Genomic DNA, 24,263 nt, shown 5'->3' on the forward strand with positions numbered 1-24,263 from the left:
CAGTTCGGCGAGAGGCACAGGCAGAGTTGACGGGGGAGCGGCAGCAGTCGACTCACCGTAGTGAAGACACTGCGGTAAGTAGATCTAAGTACATCAACTTCAGCTACATTATTCACGTACCTGAAGTTGCGTAACTTAGCTCGATCTCCCCTCCCCCAGTGTAGACCAGGCCTTAGGATGTATTATATAATGAGAAATAGCATGTAGTTGTATAATTACAATACCATAATGCCTACAAACAAGAGAAAAGTTAATGTGTTTTCAATCTTTACTTTTACGTTTTCTGACTTTGTGTTTAATTGGGCACCTTTAATATTCTGACATTGCTTTTTGTATGAATATAGACAACTCAATAGTTTTACACTAAGCTGGGGGGAGAGGTAGATACGCTAGATGGTAGGGTTAGGGTCCAGAGTGACCTAGACAAATTGGAGGATTGGGCCAAAAGAAATCTGATGAGGTTCAACAAGGACAAGTGCAGAGTCCTGCACTTAGGATGGAAGAATCCCATGCACCGCTACAGGCTGGGGACTCACTGGCTAAGCAGCAGTTCTGCAGAAAAGGACCTGGGGATTATGGTGGATGTGAAGCTGGATATGAGTCAGCAGTGTGCCCTTGTTGCCAAGAAGGCTAACGGCATATTGGGCTGCATTAGTAGGAGCATTGCCAGTAGATCGAGGGAAGTGATTATTCCCCTCTATTCAGCACTGGTGAGGCCACATCTGGAGTATTGCGTCCAGTTTTGGGCCCCCCACCACAGAAAGGATGTGGACAAATTGGAGAGAGTCCAGCGGAGGGCAATGAAAATGATCAGGGGGCTGAGGCATATGACTTAAGAGGAGAGGCTGAGGGAACTGAGCTTGTTTAGTCTGCAGAAGAGAAAAGTAAGGGGGGATTTGATAACAGCCTACAACTACCAGAAGAGGGGGGTTCCAAAGAGGATGGAGCTAGGCTGTTCTCAATGGTGGCAGATGACAGAACAAGGAGCAATGGTCTCAAGTTGCAGTGGGGGAGGTCTAGGTTGGATATTAGGAAACACTATTTCACTAGGAGGGTGGTGAAGCACTGGAATGGGTTACCTAGGGAAGTGGTGGAATCTCCATCCTTAGAGGTTTTTAAGGCCCGGCTTGACAAAACCTTCGCTGGGATGATTTAGTTGGGATTGGTTCTGCTTAGAGCAGGGGGTTGGACTCCTGAGGTCTCTTCCAACACTAATCTTTTATGATTCTATTGCTTAATGAATCCAAATATCTTCAACAGTAGCTAATCTTTTCAAGCTCCCCTATTATTCTCAAATTCACAGCTAGTTCTTCTTTGCTAGTAAGTACTGCACATAGGAACATATAAAAAGAGGAATTGCCTTCTAATAAGAAGTTTATAGGACTTCTCACAGTGGATTAGACTAGTGGTCCGTCTAGTCCAGTATCTTCTCTCAGAGGGGCCTGCACCAGATGCTTCAGGAGAACGTGCAAGAAACCCCATTTGCTAATCATGGAATAACATCCCCACAGGGGAAGTTTCTTCCTAACCCTTGTCAGTTAGTGGCTGGCTCATGCCATGGAACATGAGGATTTATGATTTTCTATGTCAAGTGTTAGCTCCTATAAACATCTTTTTTGGGTCTTTTAAAAAAAAAGTGCCAGTGAAGAAAGTTTGAGTTTTACAAGTATCAATAATGACATTGCCTTCAAAGGAAATTTTGTTCACTCTGTACTGACAGTATAACACAGGGGTTGGCAACCTTTCAGAAGTGGTGTGCCGAGTCTTCATTTATTCACTTTAATTTAAGGTTTCGTGTGCCGGTAATACATTTTAATGTTTTTTAGAAGGTCTCTCTGTATAAGTCTATATATTATATAACTAAACTATTGTATTGTAAAATAAACAAGGTTTTCAAAATGTTTAAGAAGCTTCATTTAAAATTAAATTTAAATGTCAATCTTACGCTGCCATCCTGCTCAGCCCGCTGCCGGCCTAGGGTTCCGTTCACCTAGGCTGGCAGCGGGCTGAGCGGGGCCGGCAGCCAGAACCCCAGACCGGCAGTGGGCTGAGCCGCTCAGCCCACTGCCGCTCAGGGGTTCCATCCGTCAGCTCCTGCCAGCCGGGATCCCGGCTGCCAGACCCGCTCAGCCCGCTGCCGGTCTGGGGTCCTGGCCCTGCCCACACACATACCTTCTCCCTGGTTCTGGCCCATTCTCTTCCTCTCTCTCTGAACTGAGCTGAGAGTAGGAGTGAAGGGGTGAAGGAGCAGGCTGGGGGTTGGGGTGTAGGGTCTGACCAGGAGCTAGAATCAGGGAGGGGGCTCAGGGTTGGGGCAGGAGGTTTGGGTGTGGAGCACTTACCTGAGCAGCTCCCATTTGGTGCGAGGGGTGCAGGTGGGAATGTGGGGGGGCGTGCAAGAGCTCCCATTTGGTGCTCAGGGTGGGGGTGGGGATGTGGGGGGTGCAAGAGTCAGGATGTGGGGGGTGCATGGGGTGGGGGCTGGGTATGTGGGGGGGGTGCAGGTGTCAGGGCATGGGGTGTGGGGGGCCTGGGTATGTGTGGGGGTGCCAGAGTCATAGTGGGGGGGTGAAGGAGTCAAGCAGAGGGCTGGGTGTGTGTGAGGGGGGTACAGGGCTCAGGGCAGGGGCCTGGGGGGGGTGTGGGGCTCAGGGCAGAGGGCTGGGTGTGTGTGCGGGGGGGCTCAGGGCAGAGGGCTGGGGGTGTGAGAGGGGGGGCACAGGGCTCAGGGCAGAGGGCTGGGTGTGTGTGAGGGGGTGTCAGGTCAGAGGGGGTATGAGGGGGGGTCAGGGCAGGGGGCTGGAGGGGATATGCCCCTATTCCACACACACACCCCTTCCCCAAGGCCCTGCCTCCACTTCTTCTCTGCCTCCGCCGGGAGCAGCGAGCAGGCTGACTCTGCTCCTTCTGGACCCCCTCCCTCGCAAGGGCCATCACTGATCGGCCAGCAGGGAGGGAGAAGAGGAGGAGGGGGGCAGGAACTGAGCACACTGCCGGAAGAGGCAGGGGAGCTGGCAGGAGCCGGCAGGACCTAGTTTCTGCCCCTTGCCCCCTGCCCCCGCGGGAGAGGGAGGGGGGGCGGAGGGCAGAGAAAAGCGAGCCGGGCTTGGCTGGGCAGGGCAGGATTTTTAATGGCACGGTGCTGCCTGCCGGGACTCGGCAGGCAGCAGCGTGCCATTAAAAATTGGCTTGCATGCCGTCTTTGGCACGCGTGCCATAGGTTGCCGACCCCTGGTATAACACATTGTTGGAGAAGAAGCTATAAAAGTATAATTCAATATTAATGTTATTAATTTAAATAAAGATTCTCTGTTCTATACCATGGAAGCAAAAGGTAGATTGAAAAGAGAAAGAGGAGTAATTAAACAGTGCACTCTTTACCTCACTATCTGGACTAGGCTGGATAACTTCCCAGGTCTGAGAGTCCACATCATAGCAGTGTAGTTCATTTGGCAATGTGTTATCTGCAGCACCACCAAACACATAGAGGTGGCGATCAAAGGCAACCATGGTGTGACCATATCTTCGCTGTGGAGGAGGAGGGGAGCCCCGAAGTAAGTGTTCAGTAGGAATTCGTGTCCAACTGAGACACAAGACATGAAACAAAGAGTAAATCTTTTACAACTCCTTTCTTCAAAATGAGTTTTGAAAATTAACTGTCTCAAAATCCCCAAAGGATTCTATCAATTAGAGATGGAAAACACCTATTACAATATACCCTAATCAAACCCTACCCCCACTGTTTAAATAAAATCAGTTTTTTGGTAAGGGATCACAGTTTCTTAACATAATATGATTAATATTATTTGCAGCCACCAATTCAGCTTTTTATTACATTTGTAGTCAACCAGAGCCCAACTCTGGCAGACGTCAGGACAAGATACAAGACTTGCACACTTTGTTCAATGTTTGGGTGACTGGTTGGTTTATGTTGTATTGTGTTTCATTACTGTGGTGGTTTTCACAGATTCCTAGATTTTATATCCCATTATGATCATGTAGTCTGACCTCCTGCATAATACAGGCCTGAGAACCTCACCCAATAATTTCTGCATCAAATCCATAACTTCTATTTGAGCGATAGCATATCTGGCTAGTGTGTCCTCCTTACATGCTCAGGGTCAAACTGGTCATCATGTTTAGGGCTGGGAAGGACTTGTCCCCCAGGTGAGATTGGCAGGAATCTTGGGGTTTTTTTGACCTCTACAGCATGGAATGTGGATTCAGCTTGGGATCATCTGAGCTTATCTCACCTAATCAATTCCCTGCCATTGCAGGGGCTCTGGGCACTGGTGACACCTTGGTATCTCTTGCTCTCTGTCTGTGGCACACAGTAGTTTAGTCTCCGGAGGACTGAAATGCTTAAGCCTAATTAAAGACTTTGTGCTTAATATAGGGGTATCTGGGTGAAACTGAACAGCGTTCGATATTCAGGAGGTCACACTAGATGATTTAATTATTCTTTCTGGCCTTAAACTCTCCGAAACTATGAAATTAAAACAATATCCAGTCCTTTCTCCCCCCAACAAAAAGGCCATCAGTAACTGTGGCAATAGTTGTAGTAGCAGTAGTTAAGCTACAGTGGCTGCTTTTTTGTTCCCCACTTTTATCTCTTTCAGAATTGTAGACCAAAGTTTTCAAAACTGAGTAGTGGTTTTGGGTGCTTCAGTTTTTGGGTGCCAAACCTGACCTTTCTGAAGGGGCCAGGTTTTCAGAGGGCAGGTGCTCAGCATTGCCTGATAATCAGAACCCTCAAAGATGTCTCAAGTTGGGAATCCAAAAATTGGGGCACCCAATCGCTAGTCAGATTTCAAAATCATGGCTTGGCCTACTGCCTCTCTATTGTGGTTCCACACCAGTGCTTTTAAAACTTCTTTCATTATACCACACTCAGATTTTTAATATTTAATAATTATCCAACTCCCAACCTAACTAACTGGACTGGGAGATCAAAAGTTTGAAATAAAAACCTTCCCACAAAAGCTGGACTCCACTGTTTGAAAGTGCGTATGTGTGTACGTGAGCAGGGATTCAGAGTCAGACTGCTTCCCCACAAGAGCGAACTAGACATTTGCTTTTCACAGTTATCTCATTTCCTTGAACTGTAGGTTCATGCTGTTCCCCCTATCAGACACATATGGTATGAAATTCCTATGAGGGCTCCACATGATGACAATGTCTAAGAACACAGACATCTGATGAAGTGGGTATTCACCCACGTATGCTCCAATACGTCTGTTAGTCTATAAAGTGCCACAGGACTCTTTGTCGCTAAGAACACAGGAGCTTTCAAGTGCTGAATGAGGAAACCATGTGCACTCTTGATATTTCCTTTTTGTTTGGGGCCAAATGTAACAGAACATCTGAAAAGGCACTAGTCAAGATTTTCTAAATTGGTAGCTTGAAGTTACATTCCTAAATCCTTATATAGACACTTAAATTATCTGATTTTCAAAGATGCTGAGCATCTACAACTCCCATTGACTTCAGTGGGAATTGAGGCTGCTCAGCACCTCTGAAAATCAGACCCTTTCTAATTAGACACCTAGGTATGGATTGAGGAGCCTATTATTACACACCCAGATCTGAAAATTGTGCCCACTGGCTATTATTTCAAATGAATCAATATGAGTTTCCGTTCTCCTGTAGAAAAGAATTGTCTCTATCTAGCCAAAGCATATTGTCAAGCTATTGTATTATTGCTGACATATTATCCAAATATCAGCCTAATTAGTCCCCAACTAAAAATCAAAGAAATTAGAAATTAGAAAGAACTGCCTTTCTTAGTTATGAAATACAAACTGTTCCTTCTTCAATATCTTTCATTGTGTACTTTCTTCAACCTGAACAGCAGAATTATTACATGTATTTTACTTGAATCAAATGTTGGAACTTACATTTTTTCCTTGAATTCAAACTGAAAGAGATTATTGGTGATCTTTGCTCCACTCTGGCCAGAAAACACAAACATCTTGTCTTTGCAAACAGCCACAGGAAAATTACAGCAGGAAGGAGGGATCTCACCACTCTGTTCAATCTAAAAAGTAGCAAAATCCACACTAAATTATATATTTTTCAAACTCCATTGTAAGACTGTCTGAACATGCACACTGAAGGATTAACACAACCTCCTTTGGTGAAGAGGAACCATGTAGTGTGTGAACATAAATCATGTTTCCAGCTGACGATGACACACAGAGATTATAAATTTGGTTGAAGTGTGTAGATAGAGCCTTATTCACTTAATAGTGTAGTGTTGACTTAAACAAAGCAACTTGCCAAACAATAGTTAAAGTTGCTAAAAACAATTCAAGAGAAGATCAAAGAATCATAGAATCTTAGGGTTAGAAGAGACCGCGAGGATCATCTAGTCTAACCCCCTGCCAAGATGCAGGATTTTTTGTGTCTAAAGATGTACCCTGAACATGCACTTATTAAAAAAACAAAACAAAACAAAACTATTGACATCACAAGTTTAAGTTACATAAAGAATTCTGATACCAGCCTTAACACCCAAACTACGCACAAATACTGCAGAACAGAAACTGTCAGAACAGAAACTGTCAACCCCACAGAGATACCCTGAAGAGGTAGTACAATTTTTAAGTGGAACCCTGAGGGTAGTGTGGCAAGGGGGAGGCCATGGTAGCATGATTCCATCAGAACACAAGCATTCTCCATACTAAATTCAGAAACCTCCAGACAGTTGAAGTTGTGCACATGTATCCTTGTGAAACCAAGTATTTGTTGTAAGGTTTTATGAGACGCTGTGGTCTCATTTCCTTAAGCAGATTCAAAGTCACTGACAAAAGTAGCCTCTTAGATACCCCACTACCTGGTCTAAAAGAAAGTGGGTCTGAGGAGTAATTAGCTGAAGAGAGCAGAATTGTTCTCCCAAATTGAGTATTAGACCTCGCTACCAAAACATGACAGTAATGCTGGATAAAAATACAAATAAAATGCCAGAAAAACAACCACACAACTATAAAAGAAACATTTTTAAAATGTGCTACATGGGCTGCTTTACATTTTACTGAATATGTTCTAAGACCTTCAGAAACTCATCAAGTCATGACAGATTTGGATGCAAATCCACTTAAAACTCTGAGAAGAGTGACTCTGCTCTGGGTTTGTCTGCAAACATCACAAAAAACCTAGGGGACTTACAATGGGTTTAGTTATAGTTTAATAACAGTCCCTGCTTATTTAAGATTGAAAATTCTTTGGGACAAGATGGACAAAATGTGGGAGACTAAAAATATCTCCATTTTACAGATGGGAAATCCAGGCACAAAGGTTTGCTCAAGGGTAACACAAAAAGTCTGTAGGAAAGGTGGGAACTGAACCCACATTTAAGCCCTAGCTCAGTACCTTAACCCTAAAAACATCCTTCCTCTCATATAACAGCATAGTTTCCTCTGATAAAGGGTGTAGTTTAGGAAAAAATACTAATTAGGTGATGGTGATTGTAAGAGTAATTATTTTATGAATAAGATAGAATTAAAAACAATTAAGATGTCAAGTACCCATGTGTATAATAGGACAACTGGCTAGTAAGAGCTCTAGTTCAGAGAGACCACTCCGTTCTCAGGAAAGCATGCAACTTTTTTCAGTTCTTGGGACTAAGATAAGTTTTTTTTAAAATAGTCTATTTTTGCCCCAGCTCAAAAGGTGGAGTTCACAGGGGCTCTTTTCCAAGCCTGTGAAAGATTAACAACTAGATGACAGGTTTCAAGCAAATCAGAAGGTGATACTTTCTGTAAGATTTAAACCTCATGCAAGCACAATTGTAGTTGTGACACCATTTGCCAAATGTCAGTTGGGACCTTTACAGGGATGGCTAAGAAAAATGTGTGAGCGACAACTGATCAGCACAGAAATATAATTCCACCTCCAGATATTCAAGATTCCTTAAAACAAGATGGACAAATGTGAAGAATGCTTGACATTCATTCCTCCGCTCCTCTGATAACTTTCTTTACATTAAAAATTGAAGTTCTCATTTAATTAAATTTGAAAATGAATACAATTACACTTCTACCCTGATATAACGCTGTTCTCGGGAGCCAAAAAATCTTACCGCGTTATAGGTGAAACCGCGTTATATCGAACTTGCTTTGATCCGTCGGAGTGCGCAGCCCCGCCCCCCTGGAGTGCTGCTTTACCGCGTTATATCCGAATTCGTGTTATATCGGGTCGCATTATATCGGGGTAGAGGTGTATTACAGTAGTCTATGTTATTTATTTTGATACTGAAGTCAATTTACACCATACACTAAGCCACAGCTCACTTTGAGGAGAACAGACATGCTCATGAGACAGAGAAGCAACAAAGGAGGAAAGAAAGGGCACAACAGTCCAGCCAACAACTATGTCTCCTCCAAGATAACACCTGTCACTTCTGTGGGAAAATCTGCAGGGCACAAATTGGGCTCCTCAGCCACTTAAAAACCCTCCTTGGCATACATCATCCTTGCATCGAGGGATAGCCGAAGAATGTCAATTTATCTTATGCTGTCTCCACATTCCCCAGCTTTCAGTGTGCTGGGGATTTTGTACTTGGCAACACAATTAATAGAAGTTATCAGAGAAAATATGGATGTTTTGGCAAGTGGGTAGAGGGAACTGGGGCTTTTAGCGTCTGAAGAAATATCAGACTGTTTGGAATTATGAGATCAAATTCACACTGTGCCACAGTGACAGAAACATTTGTGATTTCTAGATTGGTTATGATAACATACCATACCTTAGAATGAAACTATCAACTTTGAAAAACAACAACAGATTCAGAACACAGCTACCTGCAAACTCAGGCTATAGACAGCGTATGACCCAAGTTCTCTACTCTTTTCACAGACTTTCCATTAAATACTCCATGCAGAATGGGGGAAGGAGAAAGATGTTGAGATACTGTGTTATGTGTTATCATTTCTGAGTGCCCAAAACTGTGCTAGGCATCTCACAGAAACAAGTATAGACATAGACTCTGCCCAGAAAAGCATTAAATATAAAGAACATAAGAACATAAAAACGGCCACACTGTGTCAGACCAATGGTCCATCTAACCTAGTATCCTGTCTTCTGACAGTGGTCAATACCAGGTGCTTCAGAGGGAATGAACAGAACAGACAATCATCAAGTGATCCATTCCCTGTTGTCCACTCCCAGCTTCTGGCAAATAGAGGCTAGGGACACTCAGAGCATGGGGTTGCATCAAGCTTCAACTTGACACAAGTGAGAGTCAAAAAATAGATAAAAAGGAAGAGGAGAGACAAGACAAAGGATGGGGAGTCAATGGCAAAATCATTCAGGTCACAGTCCTAGGCACGACAGTAATAGAAATAATACATAATAATAATAGGGTTGTGTACACATATTCATAATTATAGGATTTGGGTTGTTTTCACTTTTCTCATAGGCTTCAGAACAGAAGCAACTTTTCAGCAGCAATTCAAATGAGGAGATGGAGGCTGCCTCACTTGGCATTCCAAAAGGAGTAAGGAGAGATTGGGGCATAGATATAGGCGTGATGTAGGAAGCAAGGATAAGAAATTCAAACTTGATACACATTGCAATGGGGAGCCAGTGAAGTGACTTTAAGGGGAATTATATGATCAAAGCAATGGGTAAGAAGGGTGATTTTGGCAGCAGCATGTTGGATAGATAAGAGGTGATGTTAAGTTTAATGGCTGCTATGCCCCATTGTTCTGAGTGGAAATGAGGCCACACTACACTCCGTTAAAATGCTCACTTTCAAAATGGCCATTTCCTTCCATTGCTCCCAATGAAAGTGAAACCAAGCTACAATCAGGGAAGATGGTGGCCTCTTATGTTGCCAGGAGTCTGACATGAGAATATGACTGGCGATAAGAGCGTTATTCACCTTGTGCAGTAACTGAGGTTCTTCGAGATGTGTATGCCTGTGGGTGCTCCACTTTAGGTGACTGCGTGCCCCTAGTCAGAGAATTTCAACAGCAGTACCTGGCTGGGCTGCATAGGCGCTCTCCCCATCTTGCGCCTGTAGCAGCAGTTGATTAGCACTGTGTGGCCGCCCACCCCCATCAGTTCCTTCTCTACTGCAGAGGACTAATTAGAACTCCAAAGTAGTGGGGAGGAGGGACGATAGTGGAGCACCTATAGGGACACACATCTCGAAGAAAAGACAGTTACCTTTTCCATAACTGGTGTTCTTCGAGATGTGTTGCTCATGTCTATTCCACAATAGGTGTGCGTGCTCGCCACGTGCACGGTGTCAGAAGTTTTTCCCCTAGCAGTACCCATAGGGGAGCACCCCTAGCGACCCCTAGAGTGGCACCTCCATGGCGTGATATAAGGAGCGCTGTGCGCTCCCCCCACCCTCAGTTCCTTCTTGCCAGACAACTCCGACAGAGGGGAAGGAGGGCGGGATGTGGAATAGACATGAGCAACACATCTTGAAGAACACCAGTTATGGAAAAGGTAACTGTCTTTTCTTCTTTGAGTGATTGCTCATGTGTATTCCACAGTAGGTGATTCCAAACTATATCTGTTGGAGGTGGGTAGGAGTTCATAAATTCTCGGGACGGAGCACAGCCCTGCCAAACCTGGCATCTTCCCTGGTCTGGGAGACGGTCGCATAATGCAAGGTGAACGTGTGAACTGAAGACCATGTGGCAGCCCTGCAGATGTCCTGAATGGGGACGTGGGCTAAAAAGGCAGTAGAGGAGGCTTGCGCCCTAGTCAAGTGTGCCCTTACAATCGATGGCAGAGGGATTCCCATCAGGTCATAACAGGTATGGATGCACAAGGTGATCCAGTTGGAGAGCCGCTGAGTGGAGATCGGCTGACCCCTCATGCGTTCGGCTGAGGAGATGAACAGCTGAGAAGAGTTCCTGAATGGCTTAGTCCATTCCAGGTAAAAGGCCAGAGCCCATCTCACATCCAGCTTGTGGAGGTGGCGCTCCTCACTGGTCGCATGGGGCTTGGGGCAGAGGACCGGCAGGAAAATGTCCTGACCCATGTGGTAGGCGGAGACCACTTCGAGAGGAACAAAGGATGTGGGCGGAGCTGGACCTTATCCTTATGGAACAGCGTGTACAGGGGCTTGGAGTTCCGAGACCTGCCTAGCCAACGTGATCGCCACCAGGAAGGCTACCTTCCACGAGAGGTGCGACCAGGAGCACGTAGCTAGCGGCTCAAACGGGGGACCCGTCAGCCAGGCCAGCACCAAGTTCAGGTCCCACTGCGGGACTGGGGGCCTAACATATGGGAAGAGACGATCCAATCCCTTAAGGAATCGGCCAGTCATGGCATGGGAGAATACCGTGTGCCCCTGCACCGGCAGGTGGAAGGCCGATATGGCCAAGTGCACCTTGACGGATGAGGGCCCCAGGCCCTGGGCTCTAAGGTGAAGGAGGGAGTCCAAAATGAGCTGGACCAGAGCAGCCACAGGGGAAACACCCCACTCAGCCGCCTCTGCAGGCGTTTCTTATAGTCCCGCGACTTTTTATAAGGGGGCTCGTATTTAGAGTGGGTGGCCTGGGCAGGAGCCTGCTGCGGCTTAAACTTAGGTCTAGCCGGAGCCGGAACATTAGAGGCCAAGAGTCTTAAGCGTAGTGCGGGAGTCTTTCAGGCCGTGCAGTTTTATGTCCGTCTGTTTCGCAAACAGAGCCTTGCTGTCAAACGGGAGGTCCTGCAAGGAGGTCTGCGCCTCACTGGACAGCCCCGACAGCAAGAGCCATGACACCCTTTTCATGGACACTGCGGAGGCCATGGACCACGCGGCCATGTCCCCCGCATCCGATGCTGCCTGCAGGGTTGCCCTGGCAGCTGCTATACCCTCCTCCACCAGAGCTTTGAACTCCTTCCTGGCACACTCCTGGAGAGAGTCCTCAAACTTAGGCAGAGAGCCCCACAGATTAAACTCATACCAGCCCGGGAGAGCCTGATGGTTCGCCACCCGTAACTGGAAGCTCAAGGACAAATAGATTTTTCTCCCAAATGAATCCAGCCTCCTTGAGGCTTTATTTTTTGGAGTAGGGGCAGGGGTTGGCCCTGCCGCTCCCTGTGATTGACCAACTCAACCACCAGGGAGTTAGGGGCAGGGTGGGTGTTAGGTATTGATGTCCCTTGGCGGGCATAAAATACTTTCATTATGCTCTCTTAGGGATGAGGGGCAATGAGGCCGGGGTTTGCCAGAAAGCATTTGAAATTTTCGCCACCCCTTCGTGGAGTGGCAAGTCCACCCTGCCGGGTACCGAGGTGGACAGGACGTTAAAGAGGGAGTCTGAGGGCTCCTCCACCTCCTCTGCCTGAACGTTGAGGTTTGATGCCACCCTTTTCAATAGTCGCTGGTGGGCTTTTGAGTCCTCCTGCGGGACGGAGGGAGGAGGGGCCATAATCACCAGGGGAGGGTGAGGAAGCGGGCATGGTACTTTGCGTGTCCACCGGCACCAGAGGACCCACCACTTGGTCACTCTCCAGGCATGGCACCAACAATGCACGTCCCACCGACTCCTTCCTCGGAGGCCGGAAGAGAGAGAGGTCGACGGCCATTCCGAGGCTCCAGCCACTGAGCAAGCCCTGGACTGGGAGGAGTGGCGGCACCAGGAGCAGTGCCGACCACAAGACTGTGATCCCAATATGGAGGAACGGTACCGTGGGTAGCAGCTGCTCTGCGATCAGCTCCGGCGGGCGGATCCGCGACAGCAAGGCAACGGCGATCGACACCCAGGACTACGGTAGCGGTGCCGTGGCGGGGTCCTGGAGCGAGACGATGAACGGGAACAGCGTTGACGTTTGTGTCGCGACTGGCTACAATAGCCCCTTGGAGACAAGAGCCTTCGGCGGTGTCTGCCTCGGTCCTGTTGGTGACCGCTCCTTGAGGTGGAGCGGTGCCTGGAGTCTGTCAGTCGGAACCCAGCCAGACAACCTGGTGGGGGTCGACAGTGACCTGCGTGGACTACACACGGGACAGTAGCTGAGCGGCGAACAGTGTCGGGAACATTCCCTCGACCGTGACTGGTATCGAGTCCGGGGTGACTGTGGAGGTCCCAGTGGCGGCTTGCTCCTGGACTGCGGGGCCAACATTGGCGGTGCCCCTGGTACTGGCATGGACATAACATCCCAGGCTGCTTGCAGGGCCTCGGGTGTGGAGGGCATCCGGACATCCGGGGAAGCCTGCTCTGAATGGGCCAGGCTACTCCACTCAACCTGGGTAGGAGGCCTAGAGGCCAATGGGGACCGAGGATTGCCCAACATGGGTCTAGCCTCTCCCCAGTCTTGCTCCAATGCCGCGGCGGAAAAGGCCTCTTCTTAGCCTTTTTGGCATGCCCCCCGGATGGGGAGCGGTGCCGACTGGTAGATGGCGCCGGGGGGGTCGCCGCGCACTGACACCACGGTACCCGGTGCCGACTCAGACCGGCGCGCCGGAGTCGGGGTCAATGCCAACTCCATCAGGATGGCCCGGAGCCGAATGTCTCTCTCTCTCAGTCCGAGGCTTGAACGACTTGCAAATCTTGCAGTGATCGCTGAGATGGGTTTCACCCAAACAGCATAAACAGTCCGTGTGCAGATCACTCACTGGCATCGGTTGTGATCCATTGTGTCGCACAACTTAAAAGCCGGGGCATGTCCCGGCCCGGGTGCACTAAACTAAACTAAACAAAACTAATCAAACTACTTAACTACAGGTACTACTACACTGAACGAACAACAGTTCTGGAGGAGAGCTGCAGCAAAGCTGGAGCAGAGCAGTTCCGAAGCACCTTCACTGGCGGCAAGAAGGAAGTGAGGGTTGGGGGAGCGCACAGCGCCCCTTATACCGCACCATGGAGGCGCCACTCTAGGAGTCGCTAGGGGCACACCCTTATGGGTACTGCTAGGGGAAAAGCTTTCGGCACTGGTGCACGTGGCGAGCACGCACTCCTATTGTGGAATACACATGAGCAATCACTCGAAGAAGAACCTCAGTCCCTATGGGTGCTCCACTTTAGGTGACTGACAGTGCACCTCAGGTGGAAGGAGGGATTCAGAGTGAATTCTGAATGGACGATAGTACTGTGTATCCCAGCCAAGTGTCAGATGCTAAGACCTGGTCGATGACATAGTATTGTATGAATGTGTGGGGTGATGTCCAAGTAGCTGTTTTGCATATGTCATTTAATAGGCACCTCATTCAAGGTGGCTATCAATGTGGCTACTTCTCCTGTGGAATGTGTTCTGAGCCATGAAGGGGGTTGTAGCCCCTGTTGACGGTAGCAGAGCTGGATGCAGCCTGAAATCCGTTTGGAAAATCTCTGCTTAGAAATGGGTTTGCCTTTGGAGTGTTCTGTAGTGGAGAGGAACAGTTTAGAGTTTTTATGAACGACTTGGTACATTCTAGATAAAAGGCTAGTGCCCTTCTGATGTCCAGGGTGTGGAATGTCATCTCTTGCCTGTTCTTATGAGAGGTTTCAGAGTAGCAGCCGTGTTAGTCTGTATCCGCAAAAATAACAGGAGTACTTGTGGCACCTTGTTAGTCTCTAAGGTGCCACAAGTACTCCTGTTATTTGTTCTTATGAGGTTTAAGGAAGAATGTGGGAAGATGGATGGGTTAGTTGAGGTGGAATGAAGAAGGGACTTTAGGTAAGAATCTAGGGTGGGATCTCAGAGTGACCTTGTTCTTAAGAAAAATCATATATGGTGGGTCTGCCATAAGGGCTCCTATTTCTCTGACATGCCTCTTGGATATGATGGCTACTAGAAAGGCTACTTTCATGGAAAGGTGTACTGGTGAACATGTAGCCAAAGGTTCAAACAGGGCAGTCATCAGAGATCAAAGCACTAGGGTGAGGTCCCACGGAGGAGTTGGGGCTATGGGTTCTGGGTAGAGGTTATGAATGCCCTACAGGAATCTTTTAGTAGTTGGGTGTGCAAAGACTGAAACGCTATCCATCTTGTGGAGGAAGGCTGTAATTGCTGCCAGGTGTACTTGTAATGAATTCATTGAGAGACCCAATTTCTTATGGTAAAGTATGTAGTCCAGGACTACAGGCAGGGTAGAATTGGTGGCTTCGATTTGTTTGTTTAGACAACACGTATGGAATCTCTTCTATTTGTGGAGGTATGACAAGCGTGTAGTTGGCAAGAAGTCTTTAACTTCCTCAGAGCAGATCATCTCCTCGACTTGGAACCATTGAGGAGCAAGGCTCTCAGATGGAGTGTCTCCAGGTTCAAGTGCAGAGTGTGAACTTTGTCCTGAGAGAGGTGATTTGGGAAAAGTAGAAGGATTTGTGGAGGGAATACTGACATCTGTTTTAAGTATGGATACCATGTTGCCTGGGCCACGCTGGGACTACCAGGATGATTTTGACTTGATAGGTCTTCGTTTTGTTTATGACTCTGGGCAGTAGAGGGATGGGAGGGAAGGCGTACAGGAGAGGTGCGTCCCATCAGATAAGAAATGCATCTCCTCTGGATTCTGGTCCCAGACCCGCTCTGGAGTAAAACATTGGACATTTGCTGTTCCAGCTCGTGGCAAATAGGTCTATTGAGTGGAACCCCCATTGTTGTAGTATGCTCTGGATCACGGAGGTGTTTATTTCCCACTCGTGGTCATGCAAGAACTTTTGGCTTAGCATATCCACAGTTATGTTCTGAGATCCTGGTAGGTATGTGGCTGATATGTTGATGTTGTGTTGGATGTACCATGTCCACAACTTTATGGCCTCTGTGCATAGGGAGCGTGACCTCACTCCTTCTTGTCTGTTTATATGGAACATGCAGGCCACATTGTCCATCATGATCTGCATGGTTTTGTTTTCAATTAAGAATAATGAAATGCTCGCAGTTCCAGAATGTTGATGTGAACTGTTGATTCTGAAGAAGATATACCCTACCCTATACTGTGAGGCTGTCTAAGTGGGCACCCCATCCCAGTAGGGAGGCATCCATTGTAATTATCATTTCAGGGGGAGGCCATAGGAAGGGGACGCCTGCGCACACGTTTTGCAGGTGAGTCCACCATTGTAGTGAGTCCTTGACCTTCGCTGGCATGCTTAGGACTTTGTTCAGTCTGTGTTTGTGTGGGATGTACACTGTCCTGAGCCAAGCCTGCAGGCAGTGCATGCATAGTTTGGCATGATTTACGACATATGTGGTCGCTGCCATGTGTCCTAGTAGATGAAGGCAGATCCTGGCAGATACCCGTGGACTGTGTATTGTGGTATTGATCAGGTTTGTCAGGATGACGAATCTCTGAGGTGGTAGTGATGCTTTCACTCCTATAAAGTTTAGGTGGGCCCCAATAAGGTACAGTTGTTGGACTGGTGTTAGTGTTGACTTTTGATGGTTTATTTGTAGACCGAGATCTGTGAAAAGTGACATTGTTTTTTGTGTGGCTTTGAGTAGACAATTGTCTAAATATGTGTATATCATGACCCCTTGCTTGCGTAAGTGGGCCGCCACCACTGCTAGAACTTTGGAAGACACTCAAAGGGCCGTACAGAGGCCAAAGAGTAGTACTGTGTATTGGAATTGGTCCTGTCCCCATATAAATCAGCTGAATCACCTGTATGCTGGGTGTATGACTACATGAAAATATGAGTCTTGTAGGTCAAGGGCTGCAAACCCATCCCCACACTCCAACGCAGGCATTATTGTTGCTAAAGCAACCATCCTGAATCATTGTGTTTTGATTAATTTGTTTAGTTTCCTGAGATCAAGAATGGGTTTCCATCCCCAGACTTCTGTGTTAAAAAACAATGGGAATAGAAGCCCTTCCCTCTGTGTTGTACCAGCACTAGTTCTACTGTGCCAAGTTGCAGGAGGTGTTCTATTTCCTGTCTCAGGAGTGACTTACGAGAGGGGTCCCTGAGAGGGACTGGGGGGGAAGGTGGGTGGGGGCTTGGAGAGGAACTGGATTGTCTTGATAAACCCTAGTACCTATCTGTCAGAAGTAATGATATGCCAGACTGGGCAGAATGGTACCAGACGGTCTGTAAACGGATGGTTAATGGAGTATGGTGTTAGCAACAATGGTTGGGGGAGTTCTGTTAAGCCCTCGATCAAACCTTAAAATTTGGTGTTTAGCGGTCAGTTGCTGTGACGCAGCGAATAATCTGATCTTCGTTTGAGTAGTCTTTGCCTATGACCTTTGAGGATCATGCTGTCTCTGGTTGTGTGTGTATGGAGCCTGTCTAGGACGTTGTGATGTGTAATACCTGCCCAGTTTGCGTTTAGTTGCAGGTGAATAGATGCCTAGAGATCTAAGAGTGGCTCTCGAGTCCATTAAGGAGTGGAATGACTCGTCAATCTTTCCAGCAAACAGCTTCGGACCCTCGAAAGGAAGGTCCTCTACAGTAGAATCATAGAATCATAGAATATCAGGGTTGGAAGGGACCTCAGGAGGTCATCTAGTCCAACCCCCTGCTCAAAGCAGGACCAATTCCCAACTAAATCATCTCAGCCAGGGCTTTGTCAAGCCTGACCTTAAAAACCTCCAAGGAAGGAGATTCCACCACCTCCCTAGATAACCCATTCTAGTGCTTCACCACCCTCCTAGTGAAAAAGTTTTTCCTAATATCCAACCTAAACCTCCCCCACTGCAACTTGAGACCATTACTCCTTGTTCTGTCGTCTGCTACCACTGAGAACAGTCTAGATCCATCCTCTTTGGAACCCCCTTTCAGGTAGTTCAAAGCAGCTATCAAATCCTGCCTCATTCTTCTCTTCTGCAGACTAAACAATCCCAGTTCCCTCAGCCTCTCCTCATAAGTCATGTGCTCCAGCCCCCTGATCATTTTTGTTGCCCTCCGCTGGACTCTTTCCAATTTTTCCACATCCTTCTTGTAATGTGGGGCCCAAAACTGGACACAGTACTCTAGATGAGGCCTCACCAATGTCGAATAGTCCCTTGATCTGCTGGCAATGCCCCTACTTATACAGCCCAAAATGGCGTTAGCCTTCTTGGCAACAAGGGCACACTGTTGACTCATATCCAGCTTCTCGTCCACTGTAACCCCTAGGTCCTTTTCTGCAGAACTGCTTCCTAGCCATTCGGTCCCTAGTCTGTAACAGTGAATGGCCAATGGCTCTGCAATCACATCCGCCAACTCCTTTAGCACCCTCGGCTGCAGCGCATCCAGCCCCATGGACTTGTGCTCGTCCAGTTTTTCTAAATAGTCCCGAACCACTTCTTTCTCCACAGAGGGCTGGTCACCTCCTCCCCATACTGTACTGCCCAGTGCAGCAGTCTGGGAGCTGACCTTGTTCGTGAAGACAGAGGCAAAAAAAGCATTGAGTACATTAGCTTTTTCCACATCCTCTGTCACTAGGTTGCCTCCCTCATTCAGTAAGGGGCCCACACTTTCCTTGACTTTCTTCTTGTTGCTAACATACCTGAAGAAACCCTTCTTGTTACTCTTAACATTTCTTGCTAGCTGCAACTCCAAGTGTGATTTGGCCTTCCTGATTTCACTCCTGCATGCCTGAGCAATATTTTTATACTCCTCCCTGGTCATTTGTCCAATCTTCCACTTCTTGTAAGCTTCTTTTTTGCGTTTAAGATCAGCAAGGATTTTACTGTTAAGCCAAGCTGGTCGCCTGCCATATTTGCTATTCTTTCTACACATCAGGATGGTTTGTTCCTGCAACCTCAATAAGGATTCTTTAAAATACAGCCAGCTCTCCTGGACTCCTTTCCTCCTCATGTTATTCTCCCAGGGGATCCTGCCCATCAGTTCCCTGAGGGAGTCAAAGTCTGCTTTTCTGAAGTCCAGGGTCCGTATTCTGCTGCTCTCCTTTCAGGATCCTGAACTCGACCATCTCATGGTCACTGCCTCCCAGGTTCCCATCCACTTTTGCTTCCCCTACTAATTCTTCCCGGTTTGTGAGCAGCAGGTCTAGAAGAGCTCTGCCCCTAGTTGGTTCCTCCAGCAATTGCACCAGGAAATTGTCCCCTACACTTTCCAAAAACTTCCTGGATTGTCTGTGCACTGCTGTATTGCTCTCCCAGCAGATATCAGGGTGATTAAAGTCTCCCATGAGAACCAGGGCCTGCGATCTAGTAACTTCTGCTAGTTGCCAGAAGAAAGCCTCGTCCACCTCATCCCCCTGGTCTGGTGGTCTATAGCAGACTCCTACCACGACATCACCCTTGCTGCTCACACTTCTAAACTTAATCCAGAGACTCTCAGGTTTTTCTGCAGTTTCATACCGGAGCTCTGAGCAGTCATACTCCTCTCTTACATACAATGCAACTCCCCTACCTTTTCTGCTCTGCCTGTCCTTCCTGAACAGTTTATAACCATCCATGACAGTACTCCAGTTATGCGAGTTATCCCACCAAGTCTCTGTTATTCCAATCACATCATAGTTCCTTGACTGTGCCAGGACTTCCAGTTCTCCCTGCTTATTTCCCAGGCTTCTTGCATTTGTGAATAGGCACTTAAGATAACTCACTGATCGTCCTGCTTTCTCAGTCTGAGACAGGAGTCCTCCCCTCTTGCACTCTCCTGCTCGCGCTTCCTCCCCGTGTCCCATTTCCCCACTTACCTCAGGGCTTTGGTCTCCTTTCCCCGGTGAACCTAGTTAAAGCCCTCCTCACTAGGTTAGCCAGCCTGCTTGCAAAGATGCTCTTCCCTTTCTTCGTTAGATGGAGCCCATCTCTGCCTAGCACTCCTCCTTCTTGGAACACCATCCCGTGGTCGAAGAATCCAAAGCCTTCTCTCCGACACCACCTGCGTAGTCATTCGTTGACTTCCACGATTCGACGGTCTCTACCCAGGCCTTTTCCCTGCACAGGGAGGATGGACGAGAACACCACTTGCACCTCAAACTCCTTTACCCTTCTTCCCAGAGCCACGTAGTCTGCAGTGATCCGCTCAAGGTCATTCTTGGCAGTATCATTGGTGCCCACGTGGAGAAGCAGGAAGGGGTAGCGATCCGAGGGCTTGATGAGTCTCGGCATTAGATTGCATCTCCCTTGGAAACCCCGACAAGTGCAGTCAGGAGGCCCAGCACATTACTGTGGTGGTTGCGATGGCCCTCGCAACGATGCCTGGAGGGCTGTTCGAGCTATACGCTGACCTTCGGAAATGAGCGATGTAAACTGCTCTCTCTTTTCCTCTGGTATAAATTCAATAAAGTCTGCTAATTTCAAATATGTCGTGTGGTCATATTTTGCCATGAGAGCTTCATAACTGGCGATTCTAAGCTGTAATGTCACCAATGAGTAGTCCTTGTGGCCAAGTAAATCCAGCCTTTTCCGCTCCTTATCATAAGGTGTGGTCCTGGAATAATGTTGCCTGCCTCTTTCATTAACAGCATCCAGCACGAGAAAATTTGGTTGGGGGTGGGAAAATAAAAATTCTAGCCCTTTCGAAGGGATGTAATATTTTTTGTCGGCCCTCTGACACGTAGGTGAGATTGTGGTTGGGGGGGGGGGGGGTCTGCCAGATGATTGTGGCATGCTCCATAATGGCATCGTTTACAGGCAAGGCAATCTTGGAGGATGTCGACATACAGAGCATATCCAATAGCTTGTGCTGAGATTTGGTGACCTCTTCAAGAGGGATTTGTAGTGTGTCAGCTATCCTTTTAAACAGCTCTTGAAACTGTTTGAAATCATCTCTGGTAGTAGGGGGTGGAGGCATGATTGTCTTGTCAGGTGAGGAAGACGAGTTGGTTGCAGGAGTAGCCTCCTGGTCTAACTCCTGCTCTGTTTCCTCAAAAGTCTATTCCTGGGAAACATTGGGTGGCACTACTGACTTTGATAAGGAATGTCCATACGTTTCCCTGACGCTTGGTGGCTTGGGATAATATTGCCTATAGGCTGCTCATAGGTCCCAGAATGGCAACTGCGTTGGGAAAGGCACTGGTGAGGGTCCCCAGGGGTGTCCATACCACCCCTGTATGTCTGGTCTGGGATGGGGTCTAGGATGCTCTACTGGCCTACATGGGCGAGGAGTGCTGAGATGAAGAAAGTTCCCTCTCCTCATCTTCATCCTCCTCACTGTAGAAGGGGGAGGCAGATGCAGCTGGTGGTATGCATGATACTAAAAGCATTGACGCAGTGTCGGTACTGTGGAGAGGGGACTCACGTTCCAGGGTCACTGTCAGGTTCTTAGGTGGAAGGAACTGGTGTATTTTTGGTACCAGAGAAGGCGCATGCATTTGTTGTGGTGCCGCGAATTGTTGCAGTATTGGGAAGTACTGCAGTGCCGGGAGAATAGGTGCCAACGTCGAATGCGCCGAGGACTTAGGAGGCTTTGGCGCCGATGCATCAATGATGTGCAGCAGAGATCCAGGAGGTGTCGCCGGTGCCTTAGGAACTGCAGAGGCACTCAGTACCGAGGATTTTGTTATTGCCGCTGGTGCCGTAGTGGAAAGGGCAGTATTTTCTCTGCCTTCCTTTTTAGAGCCTGCCCGCTTGGGGTCTGTGGCCTTAACAGTACCGACTGTATCAGAAGTCCCTGCTGACTTGTAGGTACTTAGCCACAGTGTAGTCGGTACCAATGCAGTAGATCGAGCCAGGGAACGCTTCTTTTTAGACACAGTTTTGCTAGGAGGAGTGGAAGCTCTCCTCTTTGCAGGTCTTTTAGGAGACAGATCCCTCCCATATGAAGCTGAGGAGGGGGATCTAGCAGAAGCCATCTTCGGTGATTGGTCACCGGCAGAAGTTTGCGGTCCTGGGGCTGAGGCAGGATGGAGGGACTTCTCAATGAGAATCAGTTTAAGTTTGAGGTCCCTTGCTTTTCTTGTTTGGGCCTTCAGATTATGGTGATGAATGCACTTTTGGGGTACATGTGTTTCCCCCAGGCACCTGATGCATTGTGAGTGTCCATCTGAGATAGGAATTGTCTCACAGCAAGAGTGGCAACATTTAAAACCAGGAGATCCTGCCATTTCAAGGAAATATCCCATGACGGGATGAAATTATAAAATTTGTACAGGGAGAAGAAAAATAGAAAGGTCTTAACCAACTAATCTAACTATAGCAATATGGCTAATGATCACTTCTGAGGTAAATCAAGTGAAGACGCTGCTGGAGCTCTGACTCAGACCAAGGGCAGTTGAGAAGGAACTGCGCGTGGGGGTTGCACAGCACTAATCAACTGCTGCTACAGGCGCGAGATGGGGAGAGTACATGTGCGACCCAGCCAGGTACTGCTGTCGAAATTCTCCGACTAGAGGTGCAGGGGCGCGCAGTCACCTAAAGTGGAGCACTAACAGGGACATCACTCAAAGAAGAAATTGGCTATCTTTGCAAAGGGCAGCCAGTTGCCTCAGTCCCAATTAAAACAATAGGAGATGGCAGCCATTTTGAAGGAGGGAAGTTTTTTACAGAATTCTCTGAAGAACATTATACTCCAGCCTCTGCTAGAAATACTTTCAGTTATGAAGAATAAAAAATACTCACTACTCCTAAAAATGTATGCAAGTGTTGCCTATGCACAAGATTTATGTAAATTTTAACCATATGGTGCTTAATTTCTTACAGGAGCCTTTTTTTTATTAATTTTAACTCAAACTAACAGATTTATTTGTTTCAGAGTGGTAGCCGTGTTAGTCTGTATCTGCAAAAACAACGAGGAGTCCTTGTGGCACCTTAGAGACTAACAAATTTATTTGGGCATAAGCTTTCGTGGGCTAAAACCCACTTCATCAGATGCACCGAGTGGAAAATATAGTGGGTAGTGTGACAAAGTTCCTCCTCTATCTTGGTGGGTCCTGCGCTTATTGGCGGATTTTCTTGCCTCAGAGATTCACCATGTGGGTTGGGGAACAGCCCAGAGACCTTCCCCTCTGGAAGAACCCACAGTCCAGGTCAATTGGGAGGTTTGGGGGGAACCCGGGCCCGCCCTCTACTCCGGGTTCCAGCCCAGGGCCCTGTGGACTGCAGCTGCTTATAGTGCCTCCTGTAACAGCTGCATGACAGCTACAACTCCCTGGACTACTTCCCCATGGCCTCCTCCAAACACCTTCCTTATTCTCACCACAGGACCTTCCTCCTGGTGTCTGATAACGCTTGTGCTCCTCAGTCCTCCAGCAGCACACCCTCTCACTCTCAGCTTCTTGCGCCTCTTGCTCCCAGCTCCTCACACTCGCACCACAAACTGAAGTGAGCTCCTTTTAAAACCCAGGTGCCCTGATTAGCCTGCCTTAATTGATTGTAGCAGCTTCTTCTTAATTGGCTCCAGGTGTCCTAATTAGCCTACCTGCCTTAACTGGTTCTAGCAGGTTCCTGATTACTCTAGTGCAGCCCCTGCTCTGGTCACTCAGGGAACAGAAAACTACTCATCCAGTGACCAGTATATTTGCCCTCTACCAGACTCCTGTACCCCACTGGTCTGGGTCTGTCACATATCCCTCCCCCCTGCTCAACGCCAAGGGGATGGGCAGCTTGGGAAGCCAGACAGTGCACACGTGACAAGCCATCGGCGTTGCCATGACGGCTCCCTGCTCTGTGTTGCACACGGAACTGGAAAGGTTGGAGGGATAAGAACCATCTGGGCACCCTTGTGTTCTACTCCTTGTTCCGCTGCATCCATTGAAGAGGGGCATGGTCGGTCACGAGGACAAATCTGCGCCCGAGCAGGTAGTAGCGCAATGTTTCCATGGCCCATTTTACAGCGAGGCATTCGCACTCCACCACTGCATATTTTTGTTCCCATGGAAGGAGTTTCCAACTGAGGTATAGAATTGGGTGTTCCTCCTCCCCGACCATCTGTGATAGAACGGCCCCCAACCCTACTTCCGATGCATCCGTCTGCAGGATAAACTCCTTGGTGAAATCAGGGGCTATCAGTACGGGGTTATTGCAGAGGGCAGTCCATAGGTCTGTGAATGCTTCCTCTGCTGCGTCAGACCATCTCACCAGATCAGGTCCATGGGCTTTCACTAGGTCTGTCAGGGGGCTTGCCCTTGTGGCAAAGTGGGGGATAAATCGTCGGTAATACCCCACCACCCCAGGAACGTCCAGACTTGTTTCTTACGACTTGGTCGGGGCCAATTTTGGATGGCCTCTAACTTGTTCACTTGGGGTTTTACCAGACCTTTTCCCACAATGTAGCCAAGATATTTGGCCTCTGTAAACCCTACAGAGCACTTGGCAGGGTTTGCTGTAAGGCCAGCTCGCCTGAAGGTATCGAGGACTGCCTCCACCTTCTCCAGGTGGGTTTCCCAGTCTGGGGTATGAATGACCACATTGTCCAAGTAGGCAGCAGCATAACTGTTATGCGGGCGTAACAGCTTGTCCATGAGGCGCTGGAAGGTAGCTGGGGCCCCATGTAGTCCAAAAGGGA

The 24,263-nt window shown here is 48.0% G+C and overlaps 1 protein-coding gene across 2 annotated transcripts in view; it reads right to left on the reverse strand.

Moving 5' to 3' along the window:
* Nucleotides 1–24,263, reverse strand: part of LZTR1 (leucine zipper like post translational regulator 1) — a 268,122-nt gene that overhangs the window by 158,250 nt on the left and 85,609 nt on the right. For both annotated transcript variants that reach the window (XM_065403185.1, XM_065403186.1), the window contains exons 8-9: nucleotides 5,898–6,037; nucleotides 3,382–3,583 (exon numbers count right to left, since the gene is read on the reverse strand). In XM_065403185.1, coding sequence (XP_065259257.1) covers nucleotides 3,382–3,583; nucleotides 5,898–6,037 — 342 coding nt within the window. The remainder of the gene's footprint in view (nucleotides 1–3,381; nucleotides 3,584–5,897; nucleotides 6,038–24,263) is intronic.

Source organism: Emys orbicularis, chromosome 4 (genome assembly GCF_028017835.1).
Source record: "Emys orbicularis isolate rEmyOrb1 chromosome 4, rEmyOrb1.hap1, whole genome shotgun sequence".
NCBI classification, from domain to species: Eukaryota; Metazoa; Chordata; order Testudines; family Emydidae; genus Emys; species Emys orbicularis.